General features: G+C 29.1%; 1 protein-coding gene across 3 annotated transcripts in view; it reads right to left on the minus strand.

The window, feature by feature from the left end:
* Positions 1 to 22,076, minus strand: part of LOC130674730 (protein kinase C, brain isozyme) — a 50,990-nt gene extending 28,914 nt beyond the window's left edge. Inside the window, exons 1-2 of one of the 3 annotated variants that reach the window (XM_057480150.1) lie at positions 21,946 to 22,076; positions 20,938 to 21,163 (exon numbers count right to left, since the gene is read on the minus strand). In XM_057480150.1, the coding sequence (XP_057336133.1) occupies positions 20,938 to 21,128 (191 nt within the window). In that variant the 5' untranslated portion in view covers positions 21,129 to 21,163; positions 21,946 to 22,076. Of the gene's footprint in view, positions 1 to 20,937; positions 21,913 to 21,945 lie in introns of those variants that run through there. The other 2 variants (XM_057480149.1, XM_057480147.1) reach the window with 2 other exon arrangements.
* Between the last annotated feature and the right edge of the window lie 2,532 nt (positions 22,077 to 24,608).

Genomic DNA, 24,608 nt, shown 5'->3' on the forward strand with positions numbered 1-24,608 from the left:
AATTGAAAAGTTAATATGGGAATCCACTGATTTAATCGGTGAAAAAAAATATTATATTGCGAAAAAAAATATAAGACACTTGTAATTAGATCCGAAATGTGATCAATGTATTAGAATCATTACTTAGAGGAAGTATACATGATTTTGATTGATGAAAAAAATCCCGGCGACTGCTGGGCTCGAACCTGCATCCTTCCGATTCAAAGTCTTTGATGCTATCCACTGCGCTGACCTACGCATGTGATCGCGTGAGTGTAAATAGTATATTCGATATGATACCAAACAATAACTGATGAAGAAATAAAAAATCCGTGATGTTATGATTGACGTACTCTTCATATAAATATATTATTGTTCTGTACTTCTTTTTTTTTTATTTTGAAAGTTTTTTATTAAAATTTTTAAAAATAGTACCATAATTATTAATTATATTTATATCTAGTAAAATATTTAATTATTTGCTAGTTAAAGTTACTAGTGAAATTGTGAAATTCATAAATTAAGAAGTGAATAACAGTTTCACTTGTAGAAATTATGAAAATATCGCTAGTTCAGTAGTGAAAATCACTAATTTGCTAGTGAAAATTATAGTACTAAATTTATTAGCAAAAATTCACTAATTTGTTATTTAAATACACTGATTATGAAGTGAATACTGCTTCACTAACGTAATTAATGAAATTTCCACTAATTCATGTTTAGAGAGTAACTTTTGCAATTTTTCGGCTGGAGAAATCAGTATCAGTAAGATAGCAATTCTTAATTTTACCAATCATTACTTTTTAATAGATGTATGCCATAAATTAATTAATTTCCACTAATAAGTCACGTATTTATATACCTAAAAGTAATAATATTTACTTACTTTTTGAAATAATTGATAGTAGTTTTTAGGAATCTACAAAAATCAGTAAACTACTTTGCATTAAGTATATAATAGTACTAATTATTGATAACAGATTCCACTTTTTACTATTATTTATTACTTTTTAATATTCTGTTTTTTCCGTGTTTTTCGTACTACTGTTCCATTCTAAAAATTCATTTTGTGATCAAAGAAATTTTTTTTCCGATTTCTTTTATAAACAGGATTTCACTGACGTAAATATAAAATGTATGTATACCAATGACATAAGATAGATATTTTAAATTATATATACATATATAAATATGTAAAATCGATGAAAATTTGGTGGAAAAATTGATGGTTTTGCTGGAAAAGTAAAATAATATTGAAATTTACTATGAATAAAACTTTGACTTTGAATAACTTTTTAAAAATAAGATTTATGATAAAATGATAAGAGACCTTTTTTGTAGAGCGTTCAATTCCCTACAAAAATATTTCTCAAGATTTTTTTGTATGACGCATCGTTTGCTAGTTATGGAAATGAGAAGGAGTAAAAAAAATTTTCCACGTTATTCTTATGGAAAATAGAAAAAGAAAATTTTAGTTATGATTTATTTTTTACGGGGGGTAACTTGGGCAGCCTAAATAAAATTTTAAATGAAAAAAAAAATTTGACTGTTAAAATATTTTTTATCTGAATTTTTTTATTGAAATCTGGAAAAATTTGACTGAAGTAAAATGGGAGAAATTTTTTTTTTTAATTCCATAAAAAACTTAATATTTGAATCTATATAGTGAACAATTATTTCATTATTAAAGAATTCCCCATTTATTTTTAAAAACTTTTTTTAATCGAATCTACAATAAATCAATAATACTCGCGTATGTGAAGCGAAAAAAAGAGAAACAAAATATCACGGCTGAACTAAATATTGGACTCTATATTTATCAACAAAAAAAAATACCCAAGAAATATATAAAGTTGAAAAAAAAAATATAAATAAATAAACCGATCATGATTAGAGGGTGAAAGCTGAGCTCCTGTTGTCTAACGCAGACAAAAGAATATTTTTTTTCAATTAAAACGCTTGTATTGACAATCAAAATTGTTTGTTCACTTTTTTTGATCGCTTGCTCACGTTGTTATTGTTCACTCGTACAAACTTTTCCTATTTTTAATTAACATTCATCAGCCTGATACTTTCATCATTCATCAACCTCTTCAATTATTTCATTATCTCAAATAATAATCAAATTTTTATTATCCCATTTCGTCTTCTCCAATTTCTTTACTCAGTTCATTTCTTTTTTTTCAAAATCATTATTTGGTTCATTTCCAATTTTTGTTTCCCCAAATCGAGATCAAAAAATCAAATTTTCGTCGAAAAAAAATTATCAGTTTCAAAAATTTATAAAATTCAAATTTTTTTTTTTGAAAAAAATCTTCAATTACACATCTGTTATTTAGCATTGAAATTTTTTAATAAATTAATTTCTTCGCTCACAAAAATATACTTTTTTAAAAGTTTTTTTTTTGGCACGAGGCTCAATTTTATTTTTAAAAATTTCAAATTTAAAAATATTTAGTTTTTTTGTATTCTATAGATAATAGAGAATTTTATGTTTTACTTTGACTTGCATACAAGTTTTACCCTCCAATATATATATATATATATACATATATATATAACCGTCTGTAGTCTTTGAAAGCCTTTGTTTTGACTAATTGGGTTAGCCTAGTTTCTATCGATTTCCAGTTGCACTTTACTCTCTTATACATTTCAAGACTCTTTACTCTTTCTATCTAATATATATACATATATATACTATTTATTATTATTCACCAAAGTTAACACGGTTGCAAAAACTTTTTAAATCGAATTTTCGATGTTAATAATGCGCGCCACATATGCTCAGTTTATTTACTCATACATCTACTGAATTATTAATTCAAAGCAGCCAAATTTTGGCGCCTTTTTTTTTAAATTCAAAAATAAAATTATTCATAGCTCGCGGATCGAACGCGAATCAATGTTGTAAAACAATTGTTGTTATATTTGTTAACTGATAAAGTGAAACATTATTGGATTTGATTGTGTGCCAATGGGATGTCGAGCACAGAAATACGATCGGATCGGATATCAAATAACGTCCCAAGTGAAAATAAAAAAGTCATAAAAATATAAACACGTCAGCATAGAAATGCATGTATATTTTATGTAATTTGTAGCAATTATTTTTTTTTTTTTAGATCAGAGATTTCTGAATATCAAAAATTTAATTGCCCAATTACGACACTTGTTATTTAAAAGTAAAAGCTGAGTGCCATTATAGAATTTGGCAACATGCCAACAAAATTAACAGGACGTGTGCTGGTGGTATTTTCTCTCGCTTCATATTAATATATGTTATGAATGAACATTATATATATATACATATGTATATATACAAAGAAGTTTATTTGCCACGTGTTCGAATACGCATGTAACAAATAATGAGCATGATCTAGAAACACGACATTGAGTGTTAGTTTACAATACACTCAGTAGTAAAAATTTTTTGATGACAATCATTTTTTTTTTTTTTGAAAAAAATAATTTTTGAACTCTAGATCTAATGTTTTCTTTTTTTTTACTTTTCGATAGATCGTAGATGTAAAATTATTACGATACTAAAGTTGGCCGATGTCTAATAATTTTTGGATTTTTTTAAAAACGTTACATTGAAGAAAAAAAATATTTTGAAAAATTGCACCTATAGTTTTTTTAATTTTCTACATGTGCATATTTTTAGTTTTTTTTTCTTACAATTTAATTGTTCAAAAAAAAACCAAAAATTTTTAATTGCCTGCTAACTTCAAAATCTTAAAATTATTTTAATTTTTTTCAAAATCGAAATTTTTAATTCTGACAATTTCATACACAGATAAAAAAAATTCTTGGCGCAAAAAATTTTTGCTTGCCTCAAAAAAATTTTTTCTAGTCCTAAGAAAATTTGTATCTTCATTTCATAGTGAAAAATTTTTGTTGCGCCAATAAATTTTTTTTTTCTGTGTATTTGATTATTTTGAGCTTCGATTTAGATAAATTTATTAAGATCTAAATTATTTTTTCTGCTCAACGTGATTTAGAAAATTTTTCAAAAATTCGTAATTAACGTAAAAATAAATGATACTGAAGTCAGCTGACATCTAATAATTTTTGGATTTTTTTTAAAACCACAAATTATAAAAAAAAAAATATTTTGAAAAAATGCACTTGTAGATTTTTTAATTTTCTACATGTGCATTTTTTTAGTTTTTTTTTTTGTCATTAATTTTTAATTGTCTGTTAATTTCAAGATCATAATTTTATGATACTAAAGTCAGCCGACGTCTAATAATTTTTGGATTTTTTTTAAAACCACAAATTATAAAAAAAAAAATATTTTGAAAAAATGCACCTGTAAATTTTTGAATTTTCTACATGTGCATTTTTTTTTTTTTTTTTTTTAAATTGATTTGTTGAAAAAAAAAAATCCGAAAATTTGTAATTGCTAATTTCTGGATCACAAAAATAAATGAATATTTAATATAAAATATGAAGTCAATTTAATTTCTGGATATGAAAATTAATTAAATAAAATAATAGTACGTCTTTTTCAATCATAGTACAAAGAATAATATAGAAGTAAAAATAATTAAAAAATGTATTATAAAAATCCGAGGTACGGTAGAGTGACTCGGTCGGAAAGATAAAAACTACAAAGGGCATCAGAGAAATAAATCAAGGATGCCGCTGCAGGTAAACTGTTTTATAAAGGAAAAAATTTAATAAAAATATGATAATATAATTGTGCGCACAACGTAATGGGCTGTGACATTTTTCAGTCCTCCTACACAGTCCATTTGCTAAATGAACCGGGGTTCAAATAATAATTATATCAAAACATATTTTTTCGTCATATTTAATTGTAAGTAATTTTTAAATCCTTCCTATCTGATTTAATCCCCTCATATTTATTTACTTTTTTTTACTCAATTAATAAACCCGGAAATGAGTGAGTAGTCGTGGTAACATTTTGATCAGACTAAATGTACTGTACATATATTTTGTAAATAGTTTTTTTCTTAAATAATTAATCAGTTAGTTGGTTTATTAATTCTTTTTATCACGATATCACGGAAACATTTAAAAGCTTTATGATATAAAGACAATTGCGTGCCTCGCGGTCATTAAATATTGACACTCAATTTATATCATATATATTTTGATAAATTTTCAATGTTAAATTAAATTCTACATATCATGCAACCAAATATTAATATTAACAATAATAAATATACAATCCAAGCCCGTTATAAGCAACTTCCCCTATCGCGCTTTTCGTTACTTTGAAGCTCTTCCATCCCTTTGGCCGCTCAAATTTCATGTCTCGGCGTTCGTTATAAACATCACTTATGATACAAGTCCATTTTTATCAGCATCAAAACATAGAAATTATGATTAAGGTCAGACCTAGTACCCGATCATGAAACCAGTACTCAATCACAACATTAAAGTATCGATATAAAAATACATGAGTGATCGGGTACTCGTTTTCTGATCGCGTACTGGGACTGTTACCTTACGTAGGGAAGGGTGGGGCAGAACGGCCCCCCTGAAATTTTGATCAAAAAAAAATTTTTTTTTGACTAATTACTATAAATTCGATGTTCGCGCATTTTCACCCCTACGCATGACATTTGGGGCAAAATGAACAAGCCCAAAATTTTGAAAAAGTGATTTTTTCATATTTTTATCGTTAAATTAAAAAAAAATTATTATAATTCCACATTTCTAGCCCTACGCATAACACCTGGGGCAAAATGGACCAGCCGAAACTTCCGAAAAATTATTTTTTCATATTTTTCGGCCGTTTCTTGATGTAAGAGGCAAATTTGGTCACTAAAAATTTATAAAAATAAAATTTTTTTTTTTAGTTGATAAATTTTTGAAATAAAGTAAAACTATAGAATTGTTTTTTTTTTATTAAATAACAATTAGTAATTAAGGTAATCGAGAGTGAACGATTTATTACACCTTAAAAAATTTTTTTCGAGTAATATAAAACCAAAAATAGTTTTCAAGAGAAAGAAATACATTCTTAATGATGAAAACAATTTAAAAAAAAAAAAAAACGAAAAAAAAAATTTTTTATCATTTTTTGGAGGGGGGCCGTTCTGCCCCACAAAAAAATTTTTTTTTCAGAATTTTGGCAAAATGTCCATAAATTTGTTCGAAATAGGAAACAAGTAAAGTCATCTTATGGTTGAAAGACACAAAAAGTATACGGAGAAAAAAGTATAGTAAAAATTACAATACTATAGTAAAATTTACTAGTTAGTAATAATTACTTAATAAGATATTAAAAATTACTATGCGTAATGTATTTTTTGCTAAGACGATTATATTCTTTTACTATTTGTATAGTAAATTTTACTATCAAGTACTATTAATAAATACAAATTTAAGAAAGTAAATTTTCTAATACAATATAGGATTTGTTACTATACAAAATATTAAAAATTACTATACGCAATGTATTTTTTGCTAACACGATTATATTTTTTTACTATCTGTATAGTAAATTTTGCTATGTATAAATAAAATTAAAAGTTGGTGGGGATAGCATATACAAACATGTATTACAAGTTCTGAAACTTTTGTTCAAAGGACACATCGGGCCGTCAGATATTGGAAAAGACTCGCGCGCGGGAGATCAGGGTTCGAATCTCGGTTGAATCAAGTGATTTTTTAAAAAACAAAAATCCACACCAACACCAATACAGATGACAGAAATAATAATAATAATAATCAATAATAATAAAAAGTTGAAAAAGTATTAAAAATTTAATTTAATTTTTTTCCATTCTAATATAGTAAAATTTACTAAACAGGATAGTAAAATTTACTAAACGACTTGTAAAATATGCTAATCTGTTTATGACTTTTTCATATAAATCATAAGCGTTTCAAGATTACTATCCAAATTTAGTAATTATTCTCATATTTTTTAGTAAAATTTACTATATTTTTTTCTCCGTGTAATAATTGGCTTAGGGGGGCCGCTCTGCCCCACCCTCCCCTATACTTGAACTTATCAAAACTAAAAAATAAAAATTTGTATCTACTATCAAGTCCCATGGAACGTCCTTAAATATCAAGTTATTTATGATCCTAAGTCCTCGGAGTATGGTTTGGAATTAATAACAATAATGTTTTTTATAAAAAAGTATATTGACACCCTTGTGATTCCATAAGTATTCCATTACGGACATATTAATAAAGTAAAAAAAAAAGTACACGATCTAGGGAAAATTTAAAGGATTTTATTAAATTGCTAAGTAATCTTGTTGAAAACGTTATACTCATTCGTACCAACTGATTTGATTTTTGATATAAATTTTCCCTCTCATTCTCTTTCTCTCTTTTACTTAAACTTTGCTTATTCAACATTTCAATATAGCTTCCAGTAAATAGATTTCCATCTACTTGGAGACGAAATCCTCTAGATAGAACACCCTACTCAAAACCGGCTATCCCTATTCCTATACTATCTATCAATCAACTCTCATCCGTGCAGTTATACGAGATCAAAGATAAATTTTCCATTAACGTTTCCTTGGAGATTACGTTTCTATTATTAATTATTATTATTTACTTCATTAATTCATTTATATCTGATCATTAATAAGAGAAAGATCCACAGATGGACTAAAGTCGTTCAAATTTTTTTACTTTTTACGAATTAAATCCAAGCAAAAAGTAAAACATTCGTACATTTCCTCTTCCCTCTATTCTCGTTTTTGCCCGACGAGAAAAAAAAACTCCATAACTCAAACAATAACCAAGTTTTATAATTAGTTAAACTTGGGTATTTATATTCGCTGATTAGTCCCTTGTGTATCTTATTAACTTGATCTAGCTTTTAATGCCCGTTCTGATTACGAAACACAAGATTTATCGATTAATTACTCTATTATATAAGTCATCATTTATCATACATACTCATTAATTAAATTCTTAATACCATATATATACTATGATAATTAATATCATCTGAGTATATGTAGATACTATATATATGAGGGTGGTCGTTAAAAATTAAATTTTCTCAGGCGCAACATAAAAAGCTTCTATTTAGTGAAAAAATACCTGGGGAATTTTTTTTTTTTTTTTTTTAAGGAAAAAGACCACGTGCTTCAGAACGATCATTTTTCGATACAATCGCGTTTTTTTGAAATATCTCATTAAATATGCAGATTAAAGGAAAAATTCATAGAAACAATTTTGTAGGAAATTAAATTCCTGACAAAAAAGGTCATATTCATTTTTTTTATAAAATGTGTATTTATGAAGATATTTTCAAAAAACTTTGCTAGATCTGATGAATTGAGCGTTTTAAGGATTACAAATTTTGAAAATAACATTTTTCTTATAGAAACTACAACGAGCATTAATGATTGATATGTTACGAGTTACGAAGTTGTCTATATTTAAGAAAAAAAGTTATCTTTGACATTCGTTATCCTTAAAATGCTCAGTTGATGAGATCTAAAAAAGTTTTTTTAAAATATCTTCGAAAATACACATTTTATAAAAAAAATGAACATGACCTTTTTTGTCAAGAATTTAATTTCCTACAAAATGGTTTCCATGATTTTTTCCTTTAATCTGCATATTTCATGAGATATTTAAAAAAAACGCGATTGCATCGAAAAATAAACTTTGATCGTCCTGCGGCTCGTGTTTTTTTTATTTAAAAAGAAAAAACCAAATTCCCCAGGTATTTTTTCACGAAAAAGAAGCTTTTTATGGGGTGCCTGAGAAAATTTAATTTTTAACGACCACCCTAATATATATGTACATATGCACTGTAGAAAAATCAGGTCTGAATACGGATTTTATTTTAATTCCAATTTACTCCGTTACTCGAATTTCGGAGTAAAAAAAAACACTTCGCATACAATAAATAATCATGTACCTGAAGATCGGAACGTTTTTTACGCAACGAAAATGAAAATAATTAATGAAATTTGTGTCTAAAGGCGACTTAAGGGATAGTTGGGGGGTGGCCTGTTATTTTCGGATGACGTACGAAACATTTCCGAAATCTAGATCCAGTAGATTTTTTAATTTTCATTTCTTGTTTCTTATTTTCGTTCCACGAAAAACGTTACGATCTTCAGGTACATAAAAAATCGGGAGTTAATTCGGAGTACGGATTCTATTTAAATCCAAATTTACTCCATTACTCAGAGTTACGGAGTTTAAAAAAATCACCGCATACGGAGTAAATGGGGAGTTTTCTTTTTCAGTGGAATGATTTCGGAGTGATCGGGATTTTATTTTAAATTCGCATTCGCTTCTTCGGAGTTTTTATATTAAAAAATTTTTTTTAGGAGTAAATTTACTCCGAACCGGAGTTCCAGTACTAAAACTCCTCTTCAGTCAATTTCACTCCAAGGGAATTAAATAAAAAAATTCATCCGCTCCGTATTTACTCCGCATTCACTCCAAATTTAACCCGCGTTCACTCCGCAAATTTTTTACAGTCCAAGGAGTCAATTAGGAAATTTTTTTAGCAGAGTCATTTTGCAGTAGTGTCGATTTTATTTCAACCCGCATTCACTCCAATCCATAATTTCAATGTCAAAATTTTTCTTTGGAGTAAATTTCACTCAAGAGAATTAAATAAAAAAATCCATCCGCTCCATATTTACTCCGCATTTAATCCCAGAACTCCGCAAATTTTTTACAGTCCAAGGAGTCAATTATGAGTTTTTTTCAGCAGAGTCATTTTGCAGTAGTGTCGATTTTATTCCAACTCGCATCCACTCCAATCCATAATTTCAATGTCAAAATTTTCCTTTGGAGTAAATTTCACTCCAAGAGAATTAAATAACTCCGCATTTATTCCGAGAACTCCGCAAATTTTTTCCATATATATCCATATATATTTAATTCATCTTATATGCATCAATAAAAATAAATTTAAATTAAATTAAACGTATCAGTGAGTTTTCGGACTTGACGTAACAGCAAACTGACGTAAACACTAGTATATAAACTTGTTGCAAACTCCGAGTTTCATAACACGTGAGTAAAATGTGTTAAAAGTGAGAAAGAGACAGCGACAGAGAAAGAGTGTAGTTGTAGACCTCAAAGCTATTTCATTTTATTATCAAACTTACACTATACACACATATATATATATATATATATATCCTCCATTGTATTTTGTCATATCTCACCCGCAGTTCCATTTCAATTTATTATGTCCGCCGCAAACCTATTTCACTTCATCACTATGCTACTGCATTTTATTGCATTTTACTCTACACAAATTTTTATTTTATTATATATATTAATTTTTTTCTCCAAGGTCGCGGTATATTTATAATAATAAATAACCCGACAAGGTAAGACTGAGGAATAAAAAACAAGTTTCCATTATTATTATTTTTTTTTACAACTTTAATCATGATAATTAATTTTAATAATTAAAATTTATCGGTATTTAATCTCGAGTTATTAGTATGGATTAAAAAGTTTATGAATATTGAATATGTTGTGGGTTAATGAGTATAGATAATATATACATGTATATGTATATATATATAAAAAAGGGTAATTATGTAAGAGTAATTACAATAGTAATGGAAATAGTGAATAGAAGGTTGATTAGAAAAAATCGGTAACAACATCAGCTAGTACTCGGTCGAGTTGGTTTAATAATCAAGAGCTCCCGGGTGGCCTTCTTCACACCAGCATCGCGTTCGTCGCCTAGTCAAGCTCACGGTTGATCGATACCGAGCACAACTTGAGAGCTGAGCACCAAAGAGAAAAAGATAATATACGATGTGCGATAATCAATTGCGCCTCTCACTCTTCTGCATATCGATATCGTCATATACTGCAGTGTCGTCAAGATGAAAAATAATGAATAAAAAAATCTGATATGAATTATATTAGATTGAGTGATGACAACTTTCGTGTCAATTATTTATCGTTTTTTTATTCTGGATAATTCTGGGGTAAAATGAGACATTTTTTGCTGGGTGTTTTTTTTTCTATGGGCAAGTTGACCAGTCTGACAATTGGCAATTTTTTTTTACAATTGTGACCTGATGCGAAATTAACGTCAATTTTATGCTCAGTCAGATTATGAAAAATTTACTGTCAATTGACGTCAATAATTTTCGGTGAATTTTTTATTCTGAAAAATTCGTAAAAAATTTTTCTTCACTGGCATTCAGATGCGAAGCGAAGGGAAAAAATTTTACGGTCAATTTTTTATAAAATAATTTTCTGGCGAAATGAAATTGGCGCGAAAACTGGCATTGAATTCAAAAAATGACCAGTGGTCAATTTTTCGCTGGTCAATTGACGTCAATTGTCTGACAATTTTTCTGTCTTACGTCACGATTCGTGGCCCATTTTACCTCAAACTCAACTTTTTCGCACTCTTAGTAAAAATTTCAGGCTAAGAAAAAAAATTTGTCTCATTTTGCCCCAAACTTTTCTACAAAAAAACTTTAACATAAAACGCGACTTTGAAGCCGATAAATGCCTTTACCTGATTTCAAAAAAAAATTTTAGACAAGTTATTTTAAAATAACAATTTACTGTTTAAAAATTGAAAAATTAAATCTGGGGTAAAATGAGACATTTTTTGCTGAATGATTTTTTTTCCATGGGGCAAATTGACCAGTCTGACAATTGGCAATTTTTTGTTTTTTACAATTGTGACCTGATGCGAAATTAATGTCAATTTTATGCTCAGTCAGATTATAAAAAATTTACTGTCAATTTTCGGTGAATATTTTATTCTGAAAAATTCGTAAAAAATTTTTCTTCACTGCCATTTAGATGCGAAGCGAAGGGAAAAAATTTTACGGTCAATTTTTTATAAAATAATTTTCTGGCGAAATGAAATTGGCGCGAAAATTGGCATTGAATTCAAAAAATTACCAGTGGTCAATTTTTCGCTGGTCAATTGACGTCAATTGTCTGACAACTTTTCTGTCTTACGTCACAATTCGTGACCCATTTTACCTCAAACTCAACTTTTTCGCACTCTCAGTAAAAATTTCAGACAGAAAAAAAATTTGACTCATTTTGCCCCAAACTTCTTTATAAAAAAACTTTAATATAAAACGCGACTTTGAAGCCAATAATTTTACTCCGCCTTTACCAGATTAAAAAAAAATTTTAGACAGTTCATTTTAAAATCTCAATTTACGGTTTAAAAATTGAAAAATTTAATCCAGTAAATGGGTAAATTTTTCAACTCCAAATCTCGACAATAAAATTAAAAAAATAAACAGAGCTAATTATTTATTATTGAGCAAAACAAAATGTCGGTGTTATGTAACACATAAATAATGAAAAATGAAACAAGAGAACAAGGAGATATTATTTGAATAATTCAGGATCTGTTTATTTGTAAAAAGATATGATATAAAGACAGTGTAAGAATGAGAGGCGTCTTGTTGACGCGCGAGCACCCCACGAAAGGTCACAGCAGAGCTAAAGGATTTCATGCCGCGCATTAAATACACACACTAGTTTTTTCCATTCTTCTTTATCTCTTCACCACCGTATTCTTTTCTTCTTTTTCTTCTTCTACTCATTTTTTCCTCTTGACAAAACCTAGGGGTTCTTTTGCTGGCGTTCTTCCTTTAAATTACACTTTTTTCCTCTTTCTTTCTTTCTTTTTTTTTCATCTCGTCTTCACTTTTTGTAGTCATTTTACATACTTTTTATACATATATACTACATGTTAACTTAATTACTTCTATTTGATAACTACACTATAAATAACAGTTTAAATTTCGCGCTTATTCTGGAGACACGAAATTTTATTAAACAAGGGGATGAAATAAAATTTATTATTTTTTTTATATTTATTGTGTAGACGGAAATATCTGACATCAAAGTGAGACCATTAGTAAGATATGCATCTATATCTTATATATATGTATATATAAAAAAAAAAATGGGTAAATGATCCATCTTTTTATTAACGATCGATCGTTAACGCCAGGCGACGGAACGGAGCTCGTAAAATATCTTTTCTTGACGTCGAGTCGTCTTGTGTCATCGTCTAACGATTCATCGTTAGAATACGTTAAATTGTTATCTCCCGGTAGTAAAGCTGACACATCATTGTTTACATATATGACAAATGTATGTAAACATTGAAATTTATTATTCATTTATAAAATTTTTTAAAAATTTATCATAGGTCAGAGTGAATTTTTTTGAAAAAATGGTCTGTAAAAATACATGGGCAAGTTGGTCAGTTTGGACATCGAGGCTGATTTTGAAATTTTATTTATTTTTCAAATTTGTTGACTGAATTTTTTTATTGGTCAGTAAGATTTGATTTTCCCAGAAAATTTTTAATTGGTCAGACTGGTCAACTTGCCCCTTTTTCCAAAAATTGTAACATTATTTCTAAATAAAAATATCTCGTTTTTTTTGAAAATTAAAAATTTTTTTAACAAATTTAAAAGTTAAATTTTTAAAAATGAACAAAAAAAAATTATACTGAAGTCAGCAAACAATCGTCAAATTTTGAATTTTTTTTTCAACCATTTAAAATAAAAAAAAAAAAGAAACCAAAAAATGCACATGTAGAAAATTTAATAAACTATAAGTGCAATTTTTCAAAATATTTTTTTTTTTATAATTCATAGTTTTTATAAAAATCAAAAAATTATTAAACGTCGGTTAATTTCAGTATCATCAAAAAAAAAGCTTTCGGACGAAAAGAAATTTTTATTCAAAATTTTCAGAATTAAATATAAAGAAAAAAAAAAAACTAAAAATATGCACATGTAGAAAATTTGAAAGACTACAAGTGCATTTTTTTTAAATATTTTTTTTTCTATAATTTATCCTTTTTTTAAAAATCGAAAAATTATTTCTTGGCTAATTTCAGTATCATAAATTTTTTTGGGACGAAAAAGATTTTCTTGGGGTAAAAAAAAATTTTATGACGGAAAAAAATTCTTCCAAGGAATTTTTTTGTTCTGTCAAGGAAATTATTGCTACCTAACGTATATATGTATATATATATATATATATATATATATATATATATATATATATATATATATATATATATAAATAACAATAAAAAAAATGTATATCTGTAGACGTCATTGATGGGAATTTTTAGTACCAAGTTCCTGATAGTCATTGTTGATCGTTAATAATAATAATAATAAAATAAAAGATCAGTCGATTTGAACGACCGTGCGTGTATTGACTCAATGTCATACGTAAACACATCCGCGTTAATAAGTAAAATAAAAATATAAAAAAGGTATGATTCAGCGATAAGAAATGTTGGCTGGGTCGCGGTCGGCTTTTAAATATTATATGAATTCCTCAATAGATAAATAAATAATTAAATCAAAACTTGCGTGTCTGTAAACTTTACTATGTAAATAACCTTGATCGATTAAATACACGATTAATACTCTAGACAAACAAATTTATTTACATATTATTTATTCATAATAATAAATAAATCTATAGGGGAAATTGGGTTACTGTTGAATAAAATAAATATGACAGAAAATCCTGAAAATTCAGTAAAAATATTTTATCAATTCTCTGTTTACTATATATATAAATTTTTAATCAAATTTGAGACGAGGGGTAAAACGGACACTTGAAAAATTGAATAAAAAAAATTATTTTTTCTAAGGAACGAAAAATCTCCGACCGAAATAATTTTGAAAATGAATTTCGTGAAAAATGATTTCGTCTTGAGAAAAATATATGAAATATATGGTCAGTTAATATCCTAAAAAATTAATTACTTCTTAAAGTACCCCGTCGTGGCCGTCTCTCCCCTTTATCAAACAAGTCCTTAAATATATATGTATATATATATGGGATTTTGTTAAATGTTTGAGCTGAGTTGTTGACTCTTACCCAGTAGTTTAAGTAATCCCCAGTAAATCCGATGAATCTACGACCGTTGTTAAAATAATGATAACTCTAACAGTTGTCAGTTTACTTAAATTTTAATCACGAGTAGATTAACCCATAAACTGTACCCTATCTTAATTACTATCTCGTGAAACTAATGAAAAATATAAATACTAGGGTGGCGCAAAAAACCGACTATTTTTTTTTTCGATCTCGCATGAAAATTTGTTGGTTTACGATGTTTTGAGAAGCTTCTCCAAAAATCAGCTCGATAAAAAATTTTCAAGAGATCGCTCACGAATTTTGAAAATATCAAAAATAATCGAAATTCGGATTTTTATTTCTAAATTTTTTTCTTTCTCGAGGCAGCAATAGTTTATATTTGTGAAATCATGACTATGCTGAAAATTTCAGCCCAAAATTTAAATATTTAAACCTCGCTCAAGAATTTTGAATGTTTCCGAGTGCTGTCTTTTGGACGTTTTTGAGCGACCCTTAAATATTAATAATAAATAAGCTTCTCGATTTTTTCACCATCAATTTGCATGACAAGGAATGAAAATATAACCCGAGAAATATAAATATCAAGTTTTTTACACTTTTTTATTTTTTAATTCAATTTTTAGGTTTTTTCGCTTATTCAAAACTTACAAAATTTTATTGTTTAAGACTGTCCTGTATATTTTTGGATATGCAAAAGTTATATTTAAGTGAAATGACAATAATTGAGTTATAAAAAAATATAAAAACTAATTCAAACCATTAGTTACATATTATCAGTTAATATTCAAAATTCTTGAGCGCCGTTCAAATATTTAAATTTTGGGCTGAAATTTTCAGCAGTCATGATTTTACAAATATAAACTATTGCTGCCTCGAGAAAGAAAAAAATTTAGAAATAAAAATCCGAATTTCGATCATTTTTGATATTTTCAAAATTCGTGAGCGACCTCTTGAAAATTTTTTATCGAGCTGATTTTTGGAGAGGCTTCTCAAAACATCGTAAACCAACAAATTTTCATGCGAGATCGAAAAAAAAAAAAAATTGTCGGTTTTTTTGCGCCAAAAATATTTATGATGTGATCCCACATGGATAATTAAAAAGTGCCCTATTACGGTAAGTTATTTTTGTAGATGGGTGCTGACACTAAATTCATGTTAATAATGTAAACATAATATGCATACTAGAAAGCCCTATACTAATATAAACCTCTTGTGTACGGCTTACAAGAGTAAAGTAATATAGCGAAGCTGAATATTTCTTATCCATGCAGAGAGTAGAGAAGCAGCCTGGAAATGAATCTCGAGATTCAGGCCACATACTCTCTCTGTCACTGATTATGCACATACAGGTAAACAGCTTGCTGTATTGTATAAACTCTGGTACATGTCCCCGTGTTACATACTGATGAAACTCGTCGTCTTGACAGAGAAAACTCTAAAGCCTCTCTGCGTTTACCTCTGCCTCTACCTTCGTTTATGCTTTTACTTCTGCTTGTGCTTCTGCCTCTACTCTGCTTTTACTTATACTCTGCAGATATCATACATTATGTACAACTGTACAACCTCAATATTTTTCTTGTTCATATAAAAGGCAAAAAAAGCTTATCCTCATTTTACTTATGCGCTCATCATCTGTTGTTTGTTTTTTTGACACTGTCATAATTTTTATTTCATTCATAGACGCGAAATATTGATTGCAGACCGAGTTTAATCATATTAGATTTTTTGGTATTTATTTACAGGATTATTTCAGAGTAAGTGTGGCTGGGAACAATATTATGATCATATGTGATCATATATGAACACTCATATCTGATCTGATAAGAAAAATGGCCTTATCTGAGGATACATGATCATATAAGAATATTTTTTCCAATTTAGCGAAATTTGTGCAATTATGTAGGGTCAGATATGATCATATATGACTATATATGAATACTCTTATCTGATCATGTACAAAAAATAACCTTGTCTGGTCATACATGATCATACAAGGATTTTTTTCTCCAATTCAGCGAAATTTTTGCAATGATGTAGGGTCAGATGTGATCATATATGACTATATATGAATACTCATATCTGATCATGTACAAAAAAGGCCTTGTCGGGTCACACATAATCATATAAGAATATTTTTCCGAATTTAGAGAAATTTTTGTAATTATGTAGGGTCAGATATGATCATATATGACCATATATGAATATTAATATCTGGCTTTGTAGAAAAATGGCGTATCTGAGTATTATTTCAGAGGTTTCTCAAATTGTGTTAATCATATATGATCAGATATGATCATATATGACCGTATATGAACACTCATATTTGATCAGACACAAAAAATGACTTTATCTGATCATAACACCCGTATGAAAATAACATATATGTAAAAATATATGATAAATATCAGAAAAGCTATGTGGCCAATTTAACTATATTTTCTGATATATTTTTTTTTATATTAAAAAATATAATATTCATCATATACGAGTCCGTATATGCTTAGCATATATAAAATATATATGTCAATCATATACAAAAAATATAATTTTCTCATGTATGAAAATATATATTCTTGTCATATACGAAAACTATATTTTTATCATACATAAAAATATATATTTCTATCACATACGAAAAATATATTCTGATCATATATAAAAACATATATTTATATTGTGTATGGAAAAAAAAAGTTTCTTATTCGTATGACCAACTCCAATTAAATTAGATCTAAATTTTAATATACTCTTTAAATTGCAGTTAAAATTTTCAAAATTAGTTAATTTGATGCGAATATATATACCCATATACATATACATACACCGAATAAAATATATGCTTAAATATAACAAAGAAAATATATGGTGCCATTTATAATATAATTTATATGCAACCATATATTTCATTTCATATAAAAATTTTATATTTTTTGAATATAAAAGGAAATATATCAATACAATATATTATAAGGTAAATGTAAATGTATATATAGCTTAATATAAAAAACATATAAGTTACATATATGGAATACATACATTTACTACTGTATATAATTTTATATCAAATCGACCAAAATCTCTATATGATTTTTTATAACATACAATATAGTATATCATATATCTTTTTGTTGCAAACATATATGATTTTATATATTTTAACCATATATTGTTTTTTCATACGGGCATCGTCGGATAAAAATATTTTTCCATTTTACCAAATGTTTGTAATTATGCACGATCATATGTGACCATATATGAAAACTCATATGTGACCATATATGAAAACTCATATATGACCATATATGAAAACTTATATATGATCATATATGATGATTAAAATATTTTTTCTCAGCTTGGCTAAACTTTCATAATCATCACATACGATCAGATATTAATATATATGATCATGCTTGATTTTATATGACGGAACAGGGATCCAAGTGTTTATACTCATACACAATCAAATAGAATCTGATATCAGACATTTACTACTACTCAGTAGGAAGTGGTCGCCTTGTAAATAAAATATACGTGATACTAAATTAGCATAGCAATTTTATTTTTTTCCTGTGTCGCTCAGACACGTGGATATTATCCCATATCCGCTTGGTCAGCTCAGTGGTACTGCCGATGGAATACTCTGACCTTAAATAAACCACGATCGCGTTCCTCAGTTAGTCACATCCTACCACAGTAATTTCTCTCCAGCAATGTAATTCTAGCCGGCCAATAATTACACGAATTCATCAATATCAAATTTTATTACTTCTACATCCATGCCTTCAATTTTAAGTTCCTCATATTTTTTTTACCCCAGGATTTTTATCTAATTGATTTCCTAATTACATTTTATTTAACGTAATTACCCGATAAAAGTCTCTAATAAAATAAAATTATTTTATTCGCTCCCTTGTCTCTCTAAGAACAGTAGCAGTAAAAATATATAAGTCGAGATCAAAAGACTAAAGCAATTTGATAATTAATTAAAATAAGGTGCTACATCAAAGCGCCAATCATCATCATCATCATCATCATCATCAAAAAAATTTTAAAAGTTCAAACCCAAATTCTTTTATTTGTTTTTCTCTCATACTCTCATATATTTACAGAAAAAAATGATTTTTAAGCGCAAAAAATTTTTATTCACCCCCAGAAAATTTTTACTTGCCATCAAAAATTTTCTTGGGGTGAGAAAATTTTTTTTTGAGCCGAGAAATTTTTTATCTTCATTTCGTAATGAAAAATTTTTAATCACCCCTAGAAAATTTTTACTTGCCCTCAGAAATTTTTTGTATTATGAATAAAAATCCAAAATTTTCTTGGGGTGAGAAAATTTTTTTTTGAGCCAAGAAATTTTTTCTAATCCTCCGAAAATTTTTATCTTCATTTCGTAATAAAAAATTTAATTCACCCCCAGAAAATTTTCACTTGGCCTCAAAAATTTTTTGTATTATGAATTAAAATCAAAAATTTTCTTGGGGTGAGAAAATTTTTTTTTGAGCCAAGAAATTTTTTCTAATCCTCAGAAAATTTTTGTTTTCATTTCGTAATAAAAAATTTTTATTCACCCCCAGAAAATTTTTGTATTATGAATTAAAATCAAAAATTTTCTTAGGATGAGAAAATTTTTTCTAATCCTCAGAAAATATTTGTCTTCATTTCGTAACAAAAAATTTTTTCTTTATCCCTTAGTCGAAAGTACGCACTTCCCTCCCTAATTTTAAGGCCTAAAGTCTCATTTCCCTCTCCTAGTGGAGTTACACGCGCCCCACTTACATCGCCGGGAGCAAAAAATTTTTTCGTGCCTACGGAAACAGCCGGCTGCTGCCATCTACTGAACGTCTACCACTTTATCAATAAAATTTTTGACGATAACATCATAGATCGTTGCTTTATTTATATGTACGTCAGTGTTTTCGTGTCTCGTTGTTTGTGATATTTTAAGTAAACAGTGTACTTGCAATAATAAAATGACTGAAAAAGTATCATCTGATGACTCTATGGACGAGGATGAGGTGATAAAAGATTTTGATGCAGAGGCGAGGTTAATTATTGAAAGATTATGTATTCATTTATATATTATTTATTGGCAGGAAAAAAATCTTGTTCATAGGCATAAATTTATTTCTTTCGAAAAAAAATAATTATTTTTTATTTTTATTTTTTATAAGTATAATTATGTCTTTTTTTTTGTTTTGTTTTTGATGCCTGCCCCCGCCGACCAGACGCACTCGCTTCGCTCGTGCTTTCAAATGTCGCGGGGCAGGCATCAAAAACGCAACAAAAAAAAAAAGGGAGACGGAAAAAAATTAAAGTTTTATGTATGTCCGAAAGAGGCGCGTCAATAGGGAGCAAATAAAAAAAACATGGCCGACCTGTCAGCTGAAGGCAGAACGTGGTTGTGTTGTTTATAGTATTCAAAAATGTAATTAATAAACGTACTTTCGACCAGGTATAAAGAAAAATCGTATACACCACACGGGAAGATAGTTAAAAGCCCTGCCCTGTGTGTCATGATGCCCTCGGCTTCGCCTCGGGCATCATATCACACAGGGCAGGAATTTCAACTTTCTTCCCTTGTAGTGTAATATACTATTTTTTTGCTCCATGAAATCTTTTTCTCTGTATACATATATGTACATATATATGACAGTAATTGTCTTGTACATCAGTGTATTTAAAAAAAAACCTCGCAATGTCGAATTTGATGACTACGACGACGACGACGCCGATGATGATGATGATGACGAGTGAGGTCTGTCAAGGCCGTACCATTTAACGATGAAACGTCGCGCGCATTCTACTCGGCATATTATAACGTTTTATATACCGTATTGCGTGTATATATATATACATATAAATATAAATATATATATATATATATATATATATATATATATATATATATATATATATATATATATAGAAATATATGTATCTGTACAATTTTAAATGGACAGAACAAAGACATCTCGTACAATAAGGACACAAATAAATAAATATATACTACATATTATTATAATTGATTTAACGCACTGAGCTATTAATTCAAAGTTAATAATAATAAAAAATATATGCTGATACCGTCCATTGATAAAAAAATAATAAACTCACCATATAAAATCTTTACAATGACTGCAAAAAGTCGGTTGTTTAAAAAACCGGGGCATGAAACTGTGATCCTTTATCATGTAAACATTTTTTTTCTTCAGCGCACCCTTGCGACCCCTCAGCCGTTTCGCAAAAGCTGTTGTTGCATCCCCAGGACCCATTGAGTCCTCGCACGTGTCATTTTCATCCGCCATCTCGTCTTGTTGCTGTTACTCTTGTTGTTGTTTCGCTATTCAATTAAATTTAAAAAATAAATTTATCTCAAAAAAAGTCGTCAACAAAAGTGAATTCTACTCCGTTAAAAAAAAAATCCCAACTAAAAAAATTAATTCTAATAAAAAAAATGAATCTAGTGTCTCCCGCGCTGTTGCACTGATGATGCGCGCACGAAGAAATCGCACTACTGACTGACAAAACTTGACAACGTAAACGATCACGACGATAACGACGTCGACGACTATGACTACGACTACCACACGAATATGCTCGACGAGAACACACACACTTTAGTTAACTTGCAGTCCAACTACTAGAGCCAGCCACTTACTCCAAATCAACACTAGTCATCCTCTCTCTCTCTCTCTCCTTTTCTCTTTACCCACTAATAAATATCTATCTACATACAATACTTTTGCAGTATATATTTTTTATATTCCCTTAACTATCTAATATATATCTATTTATTTATATAAATAATGTGTTGGTTTTTTTTTTGCCGTCTCTCCCCGTCTCTCCCCTCTGTACTCAGTACTTAATGTCCATATTATACATATATATGCACATACATATATTTATACATATGTATATATATGTATTATATGTGCGCTTGAAGTATATCGTGCTCTAGTCCCGCGGATTAGCCGTTACGCGCTAGCCCGGCTTCACTTGGTTCCTCTCAGTAGTACACGTATACGTCCAAGTACACAAACTGATCTATATATATATGTATATATGTGTATATATATATAGGTATAGGTATAATACTAGACAGTGATAATTTTAGAATCTTACTACTGTAAGCGGTGGCGGTGGTGGCAGCGCAGCAGCAGCAAAAGCAGCGGTGCCTAAGCCAAACGCTACCACACTACACTATCACTCAACTACTGCTCATCCAAAGCCGCGCACTTGGATGATATCGACATGACCCATGCGGTAGCAGCCACGGCGACTGTGCCGTTTAAACGTTAACGTTGAAGCTGCTGGTGGTGGTACGGAACCTGGTGGGAGCTGAAAGTTTACGGTAATAAGTTATGGAGGATAAGTTGGCAGAAAAGAGGGAAATTCTTTTAAGGAAAAGATGCTGCATGAGCTTTTTACCCGGTAGTATGACTCAGTGAATACCGAGACCGGGATTTTGGATGATGATGTAAATTACGAGAGATAAGCAGGTGCCGATCGATGACTGATATTTTATATTGGCTCGGTTATATCGGAGTAAGCTTTGAAAAATAAGCCGGCATGCATTGCCAGCGTGCCCGAATGACCCGGCGAAACGTGACCCCGAGAATCCCTACTCTTTAATTTAAGCTGGTTAACCCCCACTTTCTTCGGCAGTATCTGCTGGAGCACAGCGGGAATGGATCCAGCGTTCAGCTGATAGACCTTCCTGCTGGTGGTGGTGGCACTGGTGGTGCTGGTGGTAGTGGTGGTAAAACGGTTGAGCTTAAACTCTAAATTGATCCGATCAACACGCGACAACGGAGATCCATTTTATCGGTAAATTCCAATGGCTTGATACGGTCATCCGTGAAAAATTTGATTTTAAGGCTGACAGCGGTAGTGGGTGACCACCGGTAACCAAGTCGCCGGGTGGTTAATTCGTTAAAACAGGGACTGGACTACTGCTGTCGCTGGTTCTAAGCTTTAAGATATGAAAGGAAAAAAAACGATAACAACATCGATAAGGTTCAGCAGTAAACTGGCCTGGGCTGAGCCAGAGCTGGGCTCTGGCCTAGGCTGTGCTGTGCTATGCTACTCTACTCTCGCAGACCAGTCAACTGTGAAGACCGTAACCCGTGGTTGTAACATGTAGGTCAATAATACCCTCTCGGGCCTATGTGCTGCTATTTTTAATAGCGAGCCTATCTATTGCGCGCCCACGGATCAACAGCCACCGCATGTATCTACTGTTCTATGCTGTACCACTTGGGCTGCTGCTGATGTTAGCTCTCTATTATACAAACTATTAATCTTGTGTTTTGTTTAATTCGAGGTATGTTTATCCGAGTGTTTATACGCTCCATGTCATCACAAGGAAATTACTGGGCTATACGTCACGTCAGTCATAATATTCCTAATTACTATTGCAAATTAACGTTCTTCTGTAAATAGAGTTTTTTTGTGTCATGGTATTTAGATTGGGACGAGGAAATTTAATGGAAAATTTTTTTAGTGGATAAACAAACCGAATTAGCATACGAGGTTTGTTTTGAGAGATATGTAAACTATTGAAGGAATGGAAATTTTTGTTTGTGATAATATTATTATACATATTTTAAGTTTAATAATAGTTTGGGGTATATATGTATGGATAGAGGAGAAAATTTATGGATTTGCAGTTGGAGTTGATAAGAGAGAAAAACTCTGTTACTAACAGAAGTAAACATAAATATTTAATTAATCGATATGTGGAATCTAAGGAAGATAACACAGAAAATTTGAGATGCATGGAAGCATTTTTTTTGCGGTTTTCTTTGAATGTTTTTAGTTTATTATCTATATAGATAATTTTTGCAGATGAAAATTTTTGGAGTAAATAAAATATTTGACAATAATATATAGAAAGGGTGGGCAAAATGGACCACTCCACAATTTTTTTAATTGTCACTTATGACTCATGGCCATTTCTGTACAAATTTGAGTGTCCAAAAATTTTTATTCAAAATTTTTTCAGAAATTTTTCAATGGACTCAATGTATTGTTAACCACAAAAAATACATGCAGTGTCTTTTTCGCTGTATTTAAATTTTATATATGTTTTCTATCTTCAATAATTTTTTTTTTGGCAACTTGATTTACTAATAGTATTGCAAATCTCATTATTTACTTCGATTAGATGTAAGCAATTTTATTATAGCCATTTTTGAACCATAAAAGTAAAAAATTGTTTAGTTTTTTCTGGTTGGTCCATTTTGCCCGTTCGGGAGAAAAAATTTTCATATGGCAACTGGCAAATTTAGTTCGTTATATTTTTGAATCAAAACCTCGTATCAAAATTTTCTCAACAATCCTATTTAAAGAAAGGAATGAAATAAATGCTACAAATTATGAATTAATTACAAGTACGTTCTTTAATATTATCATCGATATTTAATAATTAATTACAAATAATGAAATATTTATTTTGATTACATAAAAAAATACAACTACACCATCTTTCGATTCTATACTTAATATCTTAACTTTTAATTCTAATTTCCACTCCGCTCTTTATCTTAAAATAATATTTATTTTGTAGTAAAATAAATATGACAGTAAAAATTTATTACTGTTTAAGGATTAATTGGTTATTAATTATTACATAATATATATAAACTAATAATTAATAAAAAATAAATATAAAATTAATCCTTAAGTGATAGAAATCTCCATTATTGAGTAATAGTACACAGAAAAAAATTTTTCTTGATGCAGAAAATCTTTTCTTGTCTCAAGAAAATTTTTTGAAGTATGGA

The sequence above is a fragment of the Microplitis mediator genome, chromosome 9 (genome assembly GCF_029852145.1).
Source record: "Microplitis mediator isolate UGA2020A chromosome 9, iyMicMedi2.1, whole genome shotgun sequence".
Taxonomy (NCBI): Eukaryota; Metazoa; Arthropoda; class Insecta; order Hymenoptera; family Braconidae; genus Microplitis; species Microplitis mediator.